Source organism: Suhomyces tanzawaensis (genome assembly GCF_001661415.1).
Source record: "Suhomyces tanzawaensis NRRL Y-17324 unplaced genomic scaffold CANTAscaffold_2, whole genome shotgun sequence".
In the NCBI taxonomy this organism is placed as follows: Eukaryota; Fungi; Ascomycota; class Pichiomycetes; order Serinales; family Debaryomycetaceae; genus Suhomyces; species Suhomyces tanzawaensis.
The window spans coordinates 1,758,515-1,775,126 of NW_017963637.1; the positions used below are offsets into that span (position 1 = coordinate 1,758,515).

At 47.5% G+C, this 16,612-nt stretch overlaps 4 protein-coding genes across 4 annotated transcripts; 2 read left to right on the plus strand and 2 right to left on the minus strand.

Moving 5' to 3' along the window:
- Nucleotides 1-595: 595 nt before the first annotated feature.
- CANTADRAFT_5194 (uncharacterized protein) lies at nucleotides 596-1,623 on the minus strand (the record flags this gene model as incomplete). The annotated part of the gene is made up of 2 exons (XM_020210012.1): nucleotides 596-1,542; nucleotides 1,587-1,623. 2 exons carry the CDS (start codon nucleotides 1,621-1,623, stop codon nucleotides 596-598), a joined length of 984 nt encoding a protein of 327 aa, XP_020066359.1.
- CANTADRAFT_339219 (uncharacterized protein) lies at nucleotides 1,476-2,477 on the plus strand. The gene has a single exon (XM_020208546.1). The coding sequence runs from the start codon at nucleotides 1,762-1,764 to the stop codon at nucleotides 2,449-2,451; it is 690 nt and encodes a 229-aa protein (XP_020066360.1). The 5' UTR covers nucleotides 1,476-1,761; the 3' UTR covers nucleotides 2,452-2,477.
- Nucleotides 2,478-4,754: 2,277 nt separating this feature from the next.
- Nucleotides 4,755-11,378, minus strand: URA2 (bifunctional carbamoylphosphate synthetase/aspartate transcarbamylase; the record flags this gene model as incomplete). Its single annotated transcript, XM_020211531.1, has 1 exon — nucleotides 4,755-11,378. The coding sequence occupies one exon, from the start codon at nucleotides 11,376-11,378 to the stop codon at nucleotides 4,755-4,757; it is 6,624 nt and encodes a 2,207-aa protein (XP_020066361.1).
- Nucleotides 11,379-12,992: 1,614 nt separating this feature from the next.
- On the plus strand, nucleotides 12,993-16,311 carry TRK1 (Trk1p). The gene has a single exon (XM_020207427.1). The coding sequence runs from the start codon at nucleotides 13,168-13,170 to the stop codon at nucleotides 16,300-16,302; it is 3,135 nt and encodes a 1,044-aa protein (XP_020066362.1). The 5' UTR covers nucleotides 12,993-13,167; the 3' UTR covers nucleotides 16,303-16,311.
- The last annotated feature ends 301 nt before the right edge of the window (nucleotides 16,312-16,612 follow it).

The window sequence follows — 16,612 nt, forward strand, 5'->3', positions numbered from 1 at the left end:
CGCCAGAAACGACGTCTAGTTGCAGCTTTTCTATTCCTGGGAAAGCAGCTATTCTGGGCTGATTCAGGGTCATGGGACGACCGGATCACTTTGGTCCACTAGCAGGAAACAAGCGAGGCAAAACACCAGTCGGGTGTTGCCGAACAAAGCACCGTACGGCTTATACCAGTCTTTCTAATTTAATTTCAAGTGAAATATAATCATCTGTCCATTTACAGGCTGACGTCCAATCAGACTCAAGTAAGCCACCAGAAATCGACCAGAATAATTCGAGTTGGCACTTTCGCTTGAAAGCAGACCCGTTGAAGTCTCGTGAGATATTAGTGACTCGAATCTTCGTACTCGGTCTTGTTCTTTCTTGGACTCTTGTCTAGTTAACAAGCTCCAGTGGAGTACTTTTCAAACCATGTATTCTTGTGAATACGTCTTGTGAATAGTACTGCCATCTTCAACATTTCATCCTAGCTCTATCAACTGGAATTGTGTTGGTCTTGTAATCAAGGCCAGACAGAAACTTCATTGTTGAAAAGGTGACCATACTTGTTCTAAAAGACTTGCCGTACCCGGGATGTGTTAGATTTATCGGACTAATCCTTTAATCCTTGCGTCCAATCGCCATCTTCAACATAGCCAAATCCTCGTTCAACTCTTCCGGCTTCAATCCATTGGGCCCAACAAACTGCTTGTGGGACCCTCTCGTGTTGGGTTTACCTGCCTTATCAAGCAAAACCAACGACGGACCGGCGTCATCGTTATCCATGATCAAGGTGTTCAAGGCATCATAGTCCTTATCGCTGAGGTTGGAGTCGTTGCCACTGCTGGGACCTGCGGCCACAACCCGACTGTTGTGGCCTGTGTTACTGGTGATGCCTGATGACATTTCGTCTGCTGAAGAGTACCGTGTGGCATAGTGTCTCCGTCTCTTGGAAGCCAGTATGTATCCATTCGGTATCGAAGAGGCGTTCCCTGCGGTGGTGGAACCTGCTCCAATGCCACCATCCGACAAATCGTCTGCCTCTCCAGTTGTGAAACGAGAACTCATCTCACGCTTACGCAAGGAACGACGGTCGTTGATGTTGAGCGAGCTCGCTGCAGCTGCTGCGTTCAAAGCTACGGTGGCAGAGTCCTCCTTGGAATTGTTCCACGAATTGGCGTTCACCAAGTTCAACAACAACTTGTCTTCCTTAAGCTGCTTGATCTGTTTCAGGAGCTTGTCATAAAGTTTCTCCTTGATGAGCTTGATCATCTTGTTGTGGTTGTCTTTGGCTTTGTCGATGTCTTCATTGTATTCGGTTTCGATTCGCTTCACCTGGTACTCCTCCCAAAGCCGGAGTTTGGTAAGCTCATAGTCCCGTTGTTCCTCCAATTCGGCTCGTTTCCCCAAGAATTCCTCATTGGTTCCCTGCTGTAACGTTGCCAACGCGGACTGGAGCTCGTGGAGCAGCTCCCGGTAGTAGTTATCTCGTTCAGCACTGAATGTGAGCTCTATCTTTGCAAGCCGGGAGCCTATCTGTTGCCTTTTCTTGTCGCGTTTGCTGAGGCCTAGATGTTAGTATGGTCTGGGAGGGTTCGAGGAGGTCACATACTGTCTCCGAGGAAGCCGTTTCTGCGTTGATCGTCCATGGTGGTGGTACTTCTTGTGGGAAGTGGTGTCTGGGATGTTATGCACAGGTGGGGCCGGGTAAGATCCTGCTTAGTCATCGCTTACATAATTGAGCCTCTATCAACGGTGCTCCAACCTGAGTCACCACCACCCACGCCATGGACTTCTACAAGCAGCTTCCCTTTGCCGACGGCACCTTTGCACTTACAACCACCATCACCACGCCACTTGTGTTCCGCCTCGAGAAAAACCCCCTGAAAACGGCCACCTTGTTGCCTGTCCATGATCCTACCCAAGTGCCTCCAGCTCTTCTTGATCTCCTCCACCATGAGTTCAACTACATCGTGGAAGAAGGATTGACCTACCCCCACCACGTCACCATGACTCGTGAAGAATTCATCAAGTACTGGTTCGCCCATTTCGTCGCCATCTTGATCGAGGGAGACCATCTGTCGTTCGCAGAACTCCACCAACAACCACCATCTTACTGGAACGAAGTCTACTTGGGCAATTTCTACATCAAGCCTAACTACATTGGACGGTGCTCACACGTATGCAATGCTGGCTTCCTTGTCAACCACCAAAAGCGAGGCTTGGGACTCGGTAAGGAATTGGGAAAACGGTATTTGGCGTGGGCCAAGCAGCTCGGATACGCTTACAGCGTGTTTAACTTGGTCTTCGAGACGAATGTGGCCAGTTTGCGTATTTGGGACGGATTGGGTTTCGAGCGCATCGGATACGTCAAGAACGTGGCCATGTTGCGGGGCATGGACTCGTTGGTAGGCGCCTACATGTTCGGCAAGGACCTCTTGGAGTATACCCCAGACCAGGAGCACGTGAAAGCATGAGCAATATCACGTGATCGATTTTCACGCGCCAGCATCGCCAGTCCACCGTCCACCAGATGTTGACATTCTCCAATATACCCAACCAGGACTACATCTACACGCCTAGTCGTTCATCCCATGCCTGAGTTCGACGACGTGATCCAGCCTCCGGCCTATAGGCCACAGCTCGACTACAACCCCGAAAATGAGATCGATCGCTACACAGTGCTTTTGAAAGATGGTGAGACCACCGCAACCATCTATCCCATCCACTCACCAAACGAACTTCCCCCAGGCCTTTTGGCGTTTCTATGTGACGAGTTCAACATGGAGATCGAGCGAGGCGATACCTGTGCCTTCTTCGATACCCTCCATATTGAACAGTTCCAGAGCTATTGGTTCAGCGCATTCGCGGCAGTGATGGTGTTGGGCGACTCGCCCAGCTTGGAAGGGTCCAGGCAGTGGGAAAAGGAGTGTTTGGGTACGTTCTATATCAAGCCCAACTATCCTGGAAGATGCTCGCATATCTGTACCGCAAACTTCTTGGTTAATGCTGGTATCAGAGGCAAGGGAATCGGCAGAACACTCACAGACTGCTACTTGCAGTGGGCCCCAAGACTAGGATACACCTATTCGGTATTTAATCTCGTTTTCGAGACGAATGTTGCTGCTAGAAGAATCTGGGAGTCCCTCAACTTCAAAAGGGTAGGAAGAGTCAAGTCCGCAGGAATTTTGAAGGGACATGATCTCGCCGTGGATGCCATCATGTATGGCAGAGAACTAGTGAATGCCTCCGACCCGGCTGTTGGAGCTTATAGATTTGACAAAATTAAATTCTACTTGGAGACAGGAAGATATCCAGCCATGGCAGACAGACAGGAGAAATCTCGGTTGAGATCATCGGCATCACACTATAGATTGGAAAATGGAAAATTAATGCTTAAGGGCAGAGAAGTCATCAGCGATCCAGCCAGGCAGTTGCAAATATGCACAGAAGTGCATATGGCCAACCATGGAGGTATAAATAAGACCACTGCGGTGGTGACTGAGAAGTATCACTGGACAAGAATCAAGGATACGGTTGCTCAGGCAGTCAAGAACTGTGTGGAGTGCAGAGACCAAGCCAGAGACTTGCCTATTGTGAAGAGACTGACTGCACCAAAGAAAGTGGTCGCTGGGAATACATCGAGACATAGAGGCAACAAGCCATTCAGTTCGCAACCTATCAATCAAAACGGACGCAACATCATCAGGCCCAGAACTAATGAAGAAATGGAGGCTATGGTAGCAGCCGCGCAATTGCACAATATCCCACCCAACAGACATGACGACAGCATACTAGGACATGACTTGTCAAGCTTGGATGCAGGGCTCATTGCAGTGGTCGAGCAAGCACAAGAAGANCACCAACTGCAGCATCGTCACCAAGATTCGCATGGTCATAGGAATAATAGCCATCACCATCAAAGCTATGCGGCGGCGGCGGCTGCAGCTGTTGCCGAAGACTCTAACTACGACTATCCCAATGAATACGATCATCACGATTATCAAGATAGCGCTGAAGGTTCCAACAATGGCGACAAGCACAGAGATAACTCAAACGAGATTCCTGTTGATCCGGAAGTGAGTGCGTTCGACCATAACAATGGAGGCGACGAGATTGAAATTGCAAGGGCTTTGATGAATGCAAATGACGTGGTGGATGATGATGACCCCAGTCGACGTGAGCAAGATCGTAGACACAAGTATAAGCATCCTAACAATCACGACCAATCGGACGAGGCGAATATGTTCATCAAGTCGACATAGAACAATCCATTATGACGTGCCGGCATGCCAGCAACTATACTTCACTTAAATAACCTAATATATGTAATAATATGAAACAGAACCCCAAGGATTTTTCACCAGAACTGCCTTTTGGAAGAATAATTTATCCTCTCCAGTACTGTATTCCTGTATCTCCAATATTGCTTATAATGTCACAAATGTGAGAAGATTCAAGAAGTAATTCCACCTTCAAATGGCCAATCTAGTTTGACTTATGAATCTTGCTACTTCATATGCGTTGAGTGTATGAACTATCAATCGAACAATCAGATCCTTCAGCACTAGTTTACCAGCTGAGAAAAGCTTTCTTCTACAATAATTCAAACAAATTTATATTAGGTTAACAGTCATTCCAACCATATTCCCCCGAAAAGGTTAGGCAGACTCTATGAACAGTACCCAAGAATAGCAAACTATAAAAACGATAGTCAATTCCCCAATTGAACTAATCAAATAAACTGAGCCAGCAGAGCCAGGCACTTCATGCTTGCCATCTAGAAGTCAACACCAATAACCATGGCCAACAAGGCCATTCTAACAAACAAACCGTATCTCATTTGTCTGAAATAAGCGGCTCTTTGGTCGAAATCAACTTCTTCACGGATTTCGTTGACTCTTGGCAATGGGTGCATGACACACATGTGTTGCTTAGCGTGGTGCAAGATCTTGTTGTCGACGATGTAGGTGTCCTTCAATCTCTGGTATTGAGCCTTGTCCTCAAATCTTTCTTCTTGGACTCTGGTACAGTACAAGACGTCGGATCTGGCAATCAAGTCTTCGGTCAATACTTCGCTTTCGGCCACCAACATACCGTTGGCCTTCAATTCCTCCTTGATTTCTTCAGGCAATTGCAATTCCTTTGGAGAAACCAATTGGATTCTGACCTGGTAATGACGTAACAACTTGCACAAGGAGTGGACTGGTCTGCCGTACTTCAAGTCACCCATGAAGGTAACAGTAATACCGTTCACAGTACCCAATTCTTCTCTAATGGTGAACAAGTCCAATAAGGCCTGGGTTGGGTGTTCCTTGCTGCCGTTACCACCGTTAATAATTGGGATTGGAGAGTACTTAGCAGCAATGTCAGCGGATTCCTCAGATGGATGTCTCAAGACAATAGCATCTGAGTAACAAGCCATAGATCTAACGGTATCTTGCAAGGTCTCACCCTTCTTAACTGAAGAGGAGTGAGAATCGATGGAGATAACTCTACCACCCAATCTTTGCATGGCAGCGTCGAATGAAGATGAAGTTCTGGTGGATGGCTCATAGAACATGGTGGCCAAAACTCTACCCTTCAACAAGTCCAAGACACCTTGTCTTTCAACGGACAATCTCATTTCTTGGGCAACGGTGAACAAAGCATGCAAGTCAGATCTGCTGAAGTCGTTCACAGATAAGACTGAGTTTCTAAGGAAGCTGTTGTGCTTTCTAATGTAGTTTTCCAAAGCGTCACCTTCACTCAAGTTGACTGGAGGTTGACTAACCAATTTGGAACCCAACTTTTCAAATTCAGCTTGAGTTTGAGCAGGTTCCTTGGTGAAAGAAGGACGACGAACATCAGAAGAGAAGGACATTCTGTTCTTTCTGTTGAGAGTTGGAGATTGTGGAATGTTCGAGACAAACTTGTTTCTGGAGACAACTTCGTTGTTGCCAGAAGCAGACTTGGCCAAGATGGAACCGTCCAAACAGGCAGTTTCACCATGGAAAGACACTCTCTCAATAGATCCTTGCAACTTCAAGGCACTGAAGATCGAGGAGATAGGGCTGTCCTTGCTACGGACGACTCTGTCTAAGTCGATTTCAACAGTGGCATCTTGCTTTGGAATACCGAAGATCTTAGCTGGGTTGTCGTGGAACTTAGCGGTAATGTCTTCAAGGGTAAGCTTACCATCCTTAACGGCAGTCAACAACAATGGTAAGGCCTCCATGAANCCCAAGCCAGGAACAATGTTCTTGTTCAAAGCCTTGGCAATCAAGTATGGCAAGACTCCAACAGAGAAGGCATCGACATCTTCCAAGTTGGCCCACAATTCCAATTGGTCTTCCTTAGATGGCAAGAAAGGCAAGTTGAACTCATCCTTGGACAAGAACAATGAGTAGACAGAAACGTCACAGGTGACCTGCAACTTCTTGTCCTTGGCCATTCTGATCAAGTCCAAATCTTCCTTGGAAGAAACACCAGTAATGTGGATAGATCTGTTGTGCAAGGAAGCCAACAACAACACGGAGGCCAAGTCGGTGGTTTTGGCGTCGGTCAAGATTGGCTTATTTTCTGGCCAAGAAGCAAAGTGAGAGGAGATGGCAGAAACCTTGGAATTAGCCAAGTCGTTGAAAGGCAAGAACAAGGCACCAGCATTCTCGTTGGCTTCAAGAACACCAACAGCGTTGGAGTCGGAACCGGCAATGGAGAACGAGTAGTCGGTGTAAGCACCAGCAGAAGCCGAGTCAATGGCTTGGACCAAGGAGTCGAAGTCGTTGATGGTGGTTCCAGACAAGGTTTGAGGCAAGAAGGCATTGAAGGTGAAACCAGCAGCCAAGGAAGCCTTGGTGGAGGCTTCGAAGTCATCCAAGGAAGGAATGAACGAGGTGATGTTGATCAATCCAGGGAGGGTAGTGGTCTTGTGGGAGGTTTGAGCATCAATGTTGCTGACTTCCAACGAGATGTTTCTGGCCAAAGCTTCAACCAATAACTTAGCACACTTAACGTTGGTGACCAAAGGAACAGAGTAGTCAACCGCCATACGACGAGACTCGTAACCCTTGGACATGTAAGAAGCAGGACGACGGAATCTGTTGGAAGATGGCAAGTTGACGTACAAGTCAATCAAGTTGTTAGCCAAATGCTGAGTCAAAGAGTATTCAGACTTTTGGTCTTCTTCCTTGCTCAAAACTTCTAAGTAGTGGACAGGAATACCGTGTTCCTTGATGAAATCAGCAGTACCAGCAGTAGCGAAGAGGTTGTAGCCCAACTCGTGCAACTTGGAGATGGATGGCAAGAGCTCTTGCTTTTCCTTGTAGGAACCAATGGAGAACAAAATGTTCTTCTTTGGCAACTTGAAACCAGTAGAGATCAACGACTTCAAGTATGCTTCATACTTGTTTCTACCGAAGGTAGCAACCTCACCAGTAGAGGCCATCTCAACACCCAAAACTGGGTCAGCACCAGCCAATCTGGAGAAAGAGAACTGAGGAACCTTGACGGCACAGTAGTCTTGAGGCAACTTCTCACCAGGGTAAGGAGTAAGAGGAATATCCATAATGGCTTTAGTGGCCATTTCAATCAAGTCAGTACCAACTACCTTGGAGATGAATGGGAAAGATCTTGAGGCACGGACATTACACTCGATAACCTTGATGTCGTTGTCCTTAGCAATGAACTGAATATTGTAAGGACCAGTGATGTCCAAAGCCTTACCGATCTTGGCGGTGGCTTCCACAATTCTGTTGACGGTTTCTGGGTCCAAATCTTGGGGAGGAACAATCAAAGTGGCATCACCAGAGTGGACACCGGCGTTTTCAACGTGCTCAGAAACAACGTGCATGATCATCTTACCATCCTTAGCAACGGCATCCATTTCAATTTCCTTGGCTTGTTCAATGTACTTGGTGATAACCACAGGGTAGTCTGGAGAGACATCGACGGCCTGGGTCAAGTAAGAAGCCAAGTCATCTCTGGAGTAGACAGTGTTCATGGCAGCACCGGACAACACGTACGATGGACGGACCAAAACTGGGTAGGTGACCTTGGCTGCGAATTCTTCAGCTTCTTCAATCGAAGTCAACTCCTTCCAAGCAGGTTGATCGACACCAATTCTGTCCAACATTCTGGAGAACTTGTATCTGTTTTCAGCACTGTCAATCATTTCGGGAGAAGTACCCAAAATCTTGACGTTTTGACGGTGCAAGTTCAAAGCGATGTTGTTGGAGGTTTGACCACCCATAGAGATGATCACACCGGAGGATTGTTCCAAGTCGTAGATATCCAAGACTCTTTCCAAGTTGATGGTTTCAAAGTACAATCTGTCGGCCTCATCGTAATCGGTAGACACGGTTTCAGGGTTGTAGTTGATCATAATGGTCTTGAACTTGTTTTCTCTCAAGGTTCTAATGGCTCTGACAGCACACCAATCGAACTCGACCGAAGAACCAATACGGTAGACACCAGAACCTAACACAATAACACCGTGCTCGTCAAACTTGACATCGGAAGAGTCAGCGTTGTAAGTGATGTAAAGGTAGTTGGTGAAGGCAGGGAATTCAGCAGCAACAGTATCGATTTGCTTGACAAATGGAATAATACCGGCTTCCTTACGCAATCTTCTGATGGCGACTTCGTTGGAGTTGACAAACTTAGCGATTTGACGATCTTCAAAACCCAATTGCTTAGCTTGCTTGAGGATGTTGACAGGAATGTTTTCCTTGGTACCAAAAGAGGCGATCTTGTTACCAAACTTGATCAAACCGTCAAGCTTGTTCAAAAACCATTTGTCAATGTTGGTCAACTTCCAGACCTTTTCGACAGAGTACCCGTCGGACAAGGCGTTGGCAATGGCAAACAATCTTTGGTCAGATGGAGTTTGCAATTCGCTGTCAATGTCAATGGACATCAAGGCGGAGGTCTTGTTGAAACCAAGGTTTTGGTAGTCGGTAGATCTAATGGCTTTTTGGATGGCTTCTTCGAAAGTTCTACCAATAGACATAACTTCACCAACAGACTTCATAGAGGAAGACAATAAGGAGGAAACTCTGGTGAACTTTTTCAAGTCCCATCTTGGGATCTTGACAACAACGTAATCCAAAGATGGTTCGAAACAAGCACAGGTAGATCTGGTGACCGAGTTCTTGATCTCGTTCAATGGAATGTTCAAACCCAACTTGGCAGCAGTGTAGGCCAATGGATAACCGGTAGCCTTGGAGGCCAAAGCGGAAGATCTGGACAATCTGGCGTTGACTTCAATAATACAGTATTCCTTGGAGAATGGGTTCAAGGCGTACTGAATGTTACACTCACCAACAACACCCAAGTGTCTGATGACATTGACGGCAGTGGTTCTCAACATGTTGTAGTCTTCATCGGACAAGGTTTGGGATGGAGCGACCACAATGGAGTCACCAGTGTGGATACCCAAGGGATCGAAGTTTTCCATGTTACAAACAGTGATACAGTTGTCGAAACAATCTCTGACGACTTCGTATTCAACTTCCTTCCAGCCCTTCATGGATCTTTCAACCAAGACTTGTGGAGAAGTGGCGAACGCCTTGTTACACAAGGCAACCAATTCTTCTTCGTTGTCAGCGAAACCTGAACCTAAACCACCCAAAGCAAAGGCAGCTCTGATAATCAATGGGTAACCAATGTTGTTGGCAGCATTGATGGCTTCGTCAACAGTGTTGACAGCTTCGGACATAGCACACTTTTCACCAATTTCTTCCATAGCGTTGGCAAACAATTCTCTGTCTTCAGTGGTGATGACGGTCTCGATTGGAGTACCCAAGACCTTGACACCCAAGCTCTCGAACTCGTCCTTAAGACTGATACCAACGGACAAGGCAGTTTGACCACCGAAGGTACAGTAGATACCGTCTGGACGTTCGTGCTTGATGACCTTTCTGACAAATTCTGGGGTGACAGGCAAGAAGTAGACCTTGTCGGCCAAACCCTTAGAGGTTTGGATAGTGGCGATGTTGGGGTTGATCAAGATGGTGTAGATACCTTCTTCCTTCAACGCCTTGATGGCCTGGGAACCGGAGTAATCGAACTCACCGGCTTGACCAATGGACAAACCACCGGAACCCAAGACCAAAACCTTCTTGACGTCGACTCTGGGGTGGGCAGCTCTGTTGTCTTCGATCAAGCCACCGGGGAAAGCGACCTGCTTGAAAACCGCAGATTGGTTGAACTCGACCACAGAGTTGATGAACACATCAAACAAGAACTCGGTGTCTCTTGGACCAGGGGTAGACTCTGGGTGGAATTGCACCGAGAAGAATGGCTTGGTCTCGTGGTAGATACCTTCGTTGGAGCCGTCGTTGGCGTTGACGAACAATTCCTTCCAGCCAGCGGCCAAGGTGTTGGTGTCCACTGCATAACCGTGGTTTTGCGAGGTGATGTAACATCTGCCCGAGATGGTGGAGGTACAAGGGATGTTGTGGCCACGGTTACCGAACTTCAACTTCATGGTGGTGGCACCAGTGGCTCTGGCCATCAACTGGTGGCCCAAACAGATACCGAAGATGGGGGTCTTGGCCTCGTCCAAAGCCTTGGCCAATCTGGCCACGGTTTCGGTCATGACCGAGGGGTCACCGGGACCGTTGGAGATGAACAACCCGTCGTACTCCTCGGTGGTGTAGTCGTAGTCCCATGGGACCACTAACAACTCGACACCACGTCTGACGAAACAACGGATCTGGTTGTACTTCATACCCACGTCGACAGCGACAATTCTGATGGGTTTTCCGTTCTTGCCCAACTTGGCGCCTTCCTTGGGAGTGTACAACACCGGCTTGCTGGTAGACACCTTGGCCACCAAGTTCTTGACGTTGGGGTCATCCCATTGGGGGATCTCGAAGTGCTGCTTCCAGTCGCCCTGCGACGCCAAAATGGTGTCTGCAGCGACCAGCAGCTTCTGCAACGCCAATCTACCAAGAGTGGACCCGTTGTCTCTCAACCGCTTGGTCAAGGCACGGGTGTCCACTCCGTAGATGGCGGGAATGTTGTGTTCTTGCAACCATTTTCCCAAAGACGATTTGGCTAAATAGTGCGAGTATTCCTCAGTATAGTGGGCGACCACCAAACCAGCAATATGGATTTTAGAGGACTCGAAGTACTTGGGCAACGCAGGCGAGTAGTCGTCGTCGAGCAACTGTCTGTCGGGGACACCGTAGTTACCGACCAAAGGGTAGGTGATGACCAAGATCTGGCCCTCGTACGAAGGATCGGTGATAGACTCGGGGTAGCCTACCATACCGGTCTGGAACACCACCTCACCGGCAGCAGCAACAGGTGCACCAAACGAGTAGCCCTGCAAGGCGATGCCGTCCTGGGTCTCGAGGGTCATCATGAGGTCGCCGGTGGACTCCATAGGAGGAGTGATTGGAGCGGATAATTGGGCCATGTCTTGTTTTATGGGGGGTAAAACGGATCTGAGGTTAGTATGGAAGGGGTAGGGGGCAAAGCGGTGGCAGGACTGGAGATCTGGCTGGGGGAACCTGATGTGAACCTGGTGGGAGAACGTGAATGCACTGAAATAGTATCTGAAAATCTCAGCTCATCGCACGATGATCCTGCATTCAGCAACAGCACACCATCTGCTCATCAAGGTGTTCCACTCAGTCTGCTCATCCAGGTGCTCAGTAGCATTCAGCTTATCAGCAGCTCCTGCCAGCCCTGGTGTCATTATGGCCGAAGCCGCGAGGTCTACAGCCTCTCAAGTCATCAACAACACTTACTCAAAGTCGGGGGAAGGACGTCAAACCAAAGACTAGCGTATTGGGGAATTGATGCTTGAGAGAGAGAGAGAAGATAAAATAAGCAGACTACGCTGTGGGGGCCAGATGCCTTCTCTTTTATAGTCAGAAACCACCGAAAATTTTTCAACGCCTGCACACGTGAGCTCATTGCACGACCATGACATCACCTATATTGCGCGAGGCCTAAGAAGAGACTCCAGGGTAAAACGGCACCAGGAGGCCCCAGAGCTTCGGGAAAACACTATCAGGACGGCAGGCTCGCTGGAAGGTCCATGAGGGCCTTTTCCAGGGTCTCTGGCGCCTCTGGGGCACCGAACGAACCAGATCCATCTCCCGTTTCCTGGGTGAACCCGCTAAGGCGGGCGATGCGATGAGCCATGGCGAAGGAGTCAGAACCGGGCGCACACGACACTAATGGGTGCAACTAGGGTGAAGTAGATGCTCCTACGTCGCCATGGCCCATAATACTGGAAACTCCGCCAAAGGGCCACTAGGGTGGATTCTGGGAGCATCTACGCCAGCGAACCTGTTCAGCTCATCTGTGCCTCAGCAGAAGCCAGCCTAAAACAGACCCTTTATGACCCATTTGGTCCCTACATCCACTTCTGTAATTCTCGTTTCTGCCGTTTCTCTCATCTGCTCGTGCTTTGTGCTTGTTACCTGCATCGTAATAATATCCACAAGGGAGGGCCAAGCGAGCTCTGGCCAGCCAAGACTCCACGGGTCATAGTCCACAAGCAGGTGCTCTACGGCGCTACTGTGTGGCGTATTTTGCAGTCAGATAACTGTCGGTGCTGTCAGTGCTGTTGCAGCTGAAATCTTGAGCTGAGATCTGTCAACTGCAGGTGAAATCTCTCCTTCGTATTCACTGAGATGGTCCTGAGTTGAAATCGCCCCGGATGCATTGATCAGGCCCTGTAGTGGTGCAACTGAAATCGAGGCATTATCCTTGGATCTCTGCCGTGTTGACTGAGATCTGTCGTTTTAAGCTGAAATCTGTGGTATTGACCTGGGATCAATTAGCCAGATCTGCTACTTACAATTGAAATCTCTCCGTATTTCGCTAAGACCACTCCATATTGCAGCTGGAATATCTCAATATCTCCGCACCCACAGCTTCCTCTCCGTCGTATCACGCTGATCCTGACAGCACCCACTCGCCTCGCACGGCCCACAGCCGTTCACTGCTAGCCATCTTCTCGCCAAAATCCTCCTGCACATAGCATAAACAATTTCCATATCCCCAGTCATCGTTAAGGTAGCCAGACGTCCGAAGATCTCTCCAACACCTCTACCGCCACGCCCAGCGTCCGTGCATCGCCAGCATCTTCCCACTTCCAACATCCACACATCCCCTGCGCCTGGCCAATTCCCGCCTCCCGCCAACATCCTTACTGCCATTGTGGAAACGTCGTTTACCCGCTATGATATAACATGAGCCTCAAGGAACTCTACGCCAAATACCTGCGCTTTCGAAGGGAACATGCCCTAGGCACCCAGATTAGGAACGGCATCCACCGTGTGGGGTCTGCCATCCATCCGTACGCACGAGTCCTTATCCCCAACTTCAGAGCCGCCCACTACGTGTACATCTTCACCATGGTGTTCTTGGGCTCGTTCATCATCTTTCCCTACCGCAACATCAGCTATGTGGACACCCTCTTCTTCTCAGGCGGTGCAGCGACCCAGGCAGGCTTAAACACCGTCGACACCAACACCTTGAAGCTCTACCAGCAAATCGCCATCTACGTGTTCACGTGGATGACCACCCCTATCTTCATACACGGCTCATTGCTCTTCTTGCGGTTGTACTGGTTCGAGCGCCACTTCGACAACATCAAGGAGCGTTCAGTGCTCGACTTCAAGATGAGACGTTCTGCCACCCTTGCTGCTGCTCGTTCCAAGTCGATTGACTCCACCTACTTGAACACTGCCAACAACAGAGGCTTGGGTTTCTCCAACAACCCTGAGCAGGGAATTCCCCTTGAAAACATCGACAAGGGTGAGGACGGCATCAATATCAATGTGGACTCGCCCCAGTCGTCTCTGTCGGTCAGGCACGATGAGCCCAAGGTGGTCCATATGAGCGAACCCTCCGACAGTGAGGTGGACGCAAGAGCTGAACTCTCCCCCGCCAACGAAGCCGCCCACACCTCTGATAATATCCGGTTTGGTAACTTGCCACAGCCTCCCAAAAAACGTGGAGTACGAGAAAAGGAGATCGATCCAGAAGATATGTATAGGTCGATTGCCATGCTTCGTGACAACCACAAAAACCCAAACTCCACCATTCAATTCTCCAATGATGTCCACGATAAGTACACAAGAACAAACAACGATGATGATGACGTTCTCATTATCAAATCGCCCAACGAAATCGAAAATGACGACAAGCAGCCCATTTTCACCAGAAGAAATCGAAGAAGAAGCTCCAACAATCTCATTTCCCCCAAAAAATGGAAGGCCGTCGGCTCCAAAAGAGTGGGAAATCCTTGGAAGCGGAAACTCAGAAGAACAATGTCAGGCAACAAATCAATTTCCAGAAACAACACGGGCGACTCTTTCGAGCAAGCCGTGTTCGACGATGACGATGTTTCGATTGATTCGGAAACGAACCAGAACACAATGGATGATGAAGACTATGGTGATGATGAAGGAGACGAAGATGACTTTGATGGTGACGATGACGAAGATGAGGATGAGGATGAAGCCGGAGAACATCGTGTAAAGAAGAGTCGGTCTCATTTGTCACCTCATGACTTGCCTATCGGTAAAAGATCAAATACAGCTGATAATCCTAACCCAAGATCCACTGTCTTTCACACTCCTACGATCGACAGAACACGTACAAAACCCAGGTCCATCAAGAGTAAGGTGAACAGAAAGCTCAAGAAGATAGCTTCCTCTTCTGGGCTCAATTCCAGAAGTTATGGTGAGACGAGCGACACCAGAGTGGATGATGACGATGAAGAGGATGACCTCGACTATGATGGCCCGGATTTGAGCAAGTGCATGAGCACAAACTACTTATCTTGGGTTCCAACAGTAGGAAGAAACTCTACCTTCGTTCACCTTAGTGAAGAACAAAAAGAAGAACTTGGAGGTGTGGAGTACAGAGCTGTTAAATTGTTGATCAAGATTCTCTTGTGCTATTACATTGGATTCCACATCCTAGCCATGGTGTTACTATTGGCTTGGGTTTTGCACAAACCACAGTACATGGCCATCCTCAGAGATCAAGGAGTCTCTCCCACCTGGTGGGCATTCTTCTCGGCTGCTTCTTCCTTCAATGACTTGGGTCTTACTGTAACTGCTGATTCAATGATTTCATTTAACAGATCAACCTATGTTATGATTGTGGTAGCCTTTTTCGTGGTTATTGGAAACACAGGGTTCCCTGTCTTCTTGAGGTTTATCATATGGATCCTCTTCAAATTTGCAAAGCCTTTATCTTTGTACAAAGAGTCTTTGGGATTTCTTTTGGACCATCCAAGACGTTGTTTCACATTATTATTTCCTTCTGTCCCCACTTGGTGGTTGTTTTTCATTTTAGTTGTTTTGAATGCCGTCGATTTGGTTTTATTCATAGTCTTAGATCTCAAGAATGAGGCGTTACTAAGCACACCAGTGGGCTACCGTGTTTTGCAAGGTTTATTCCAAGCGTTCAGTACTAGAACTGCTGGATTTTCAGTTGTGGATTTGAGTGAATTACACCCGGCAGTGCAAGTCAGTTATATGATTATGATGTATATTTCTGTGTTACCCTTGGCTATCTCTATCAGGAGAACAAATGTCTACGAGGAACAGTCTTTAGGTATTTACCTCAAAGACGAGTCCAATAGTGATGAAGATCTTGATAAAAAACCAAAAACCTTTGTGGGAACACATTTGAGAAATCAATTATCTTTTGATTTATGGTTTATCTTTTTGGGACTCTTCATCATCTGTATTTGTGAAACCGGCAAATTGGATAAGAACAATTACAGGTTCTCTGTGTTCAGTGTTATGTTTGAAATCATCAGCGCCTATGGTACTGTGGGTTTGTCTCTTGGATACCCTGGAGTGGATGCGTCCTTATCGAGTCAATTTTCGACTATCTCGAAGCTAGTCATCATTGCCATGATGATCAGAGGAAGGCATAGAGGTTTGCCATACTCATTGGATAGAGCCATTATGCTTCCTGATGATCATATGCAAAGAAGAGATAGGGTTCAAGAAAACCACGCAATTAGGAATAATGCCACGATGGAACGTGCAATGACCATTGGCAGAAACAGTACTTTTGAGCACAACGCTGATGATAATATCTTGACCAGAGTCAAAAGTGCTTTCGAAAGTGGAGGCAACTTCATCAGAAGGGGATCTGCTTTCAATTGGAGTAGCGCTAGTGGTAATGCTAATTTTCTGCGTCGTAACAGTGATAATAATTTAGGGAATCATCTTGACATCAGACATTCCAGAAGAGATAGTCAAAGGGGTGCAGATTTTTCTAGTCATCGTGGCAGCGACCATATCGGACCTCAGGAACCAAGCGAAGCCCCACAGACTGAAATGTATTCTCCAAGATAATTGTCGGGCATTATTTAATTTAATTTATTAGTTTTTTAATAGTTTTAATTATTTCAATTCATTGCAAAGCCACCATAATATGGTGGGTAGAAACAGTGGTGTAGTCCGGTTTTAGTTGAAGAATAGGGGATTTTGTGTGATTATCAATTTTTCACATCTGCAACTTTTTTGCAATAATTTCAAGATATTCTTCGTAGATTCTATCATAACTAATCGGACCAATAAAAACAAATATCACAAGGAACTATCTACTCAACAACTTGCTAACCTTATTTTGATACCCAGGACGTTAATATCCCAACTGGTTGGT

Excerpts from the sequence above, each read along its gene's own strand:
- CANTADRAFT_339219 (XM_020208546.1), top strand. The coding sequence starts at position 1,762 with ATGGACTTCTACAAGCAGCTTCCCTTTGCCGACGGCACCTTTGCACTT.
- TRK1 (XM_020207427.1), top strand. The coding sequence starts at position 13,168 with ATGAGCCTCAAGGAACTCTACGCCAAATACCTGCGCTTTCGAAGGGAA.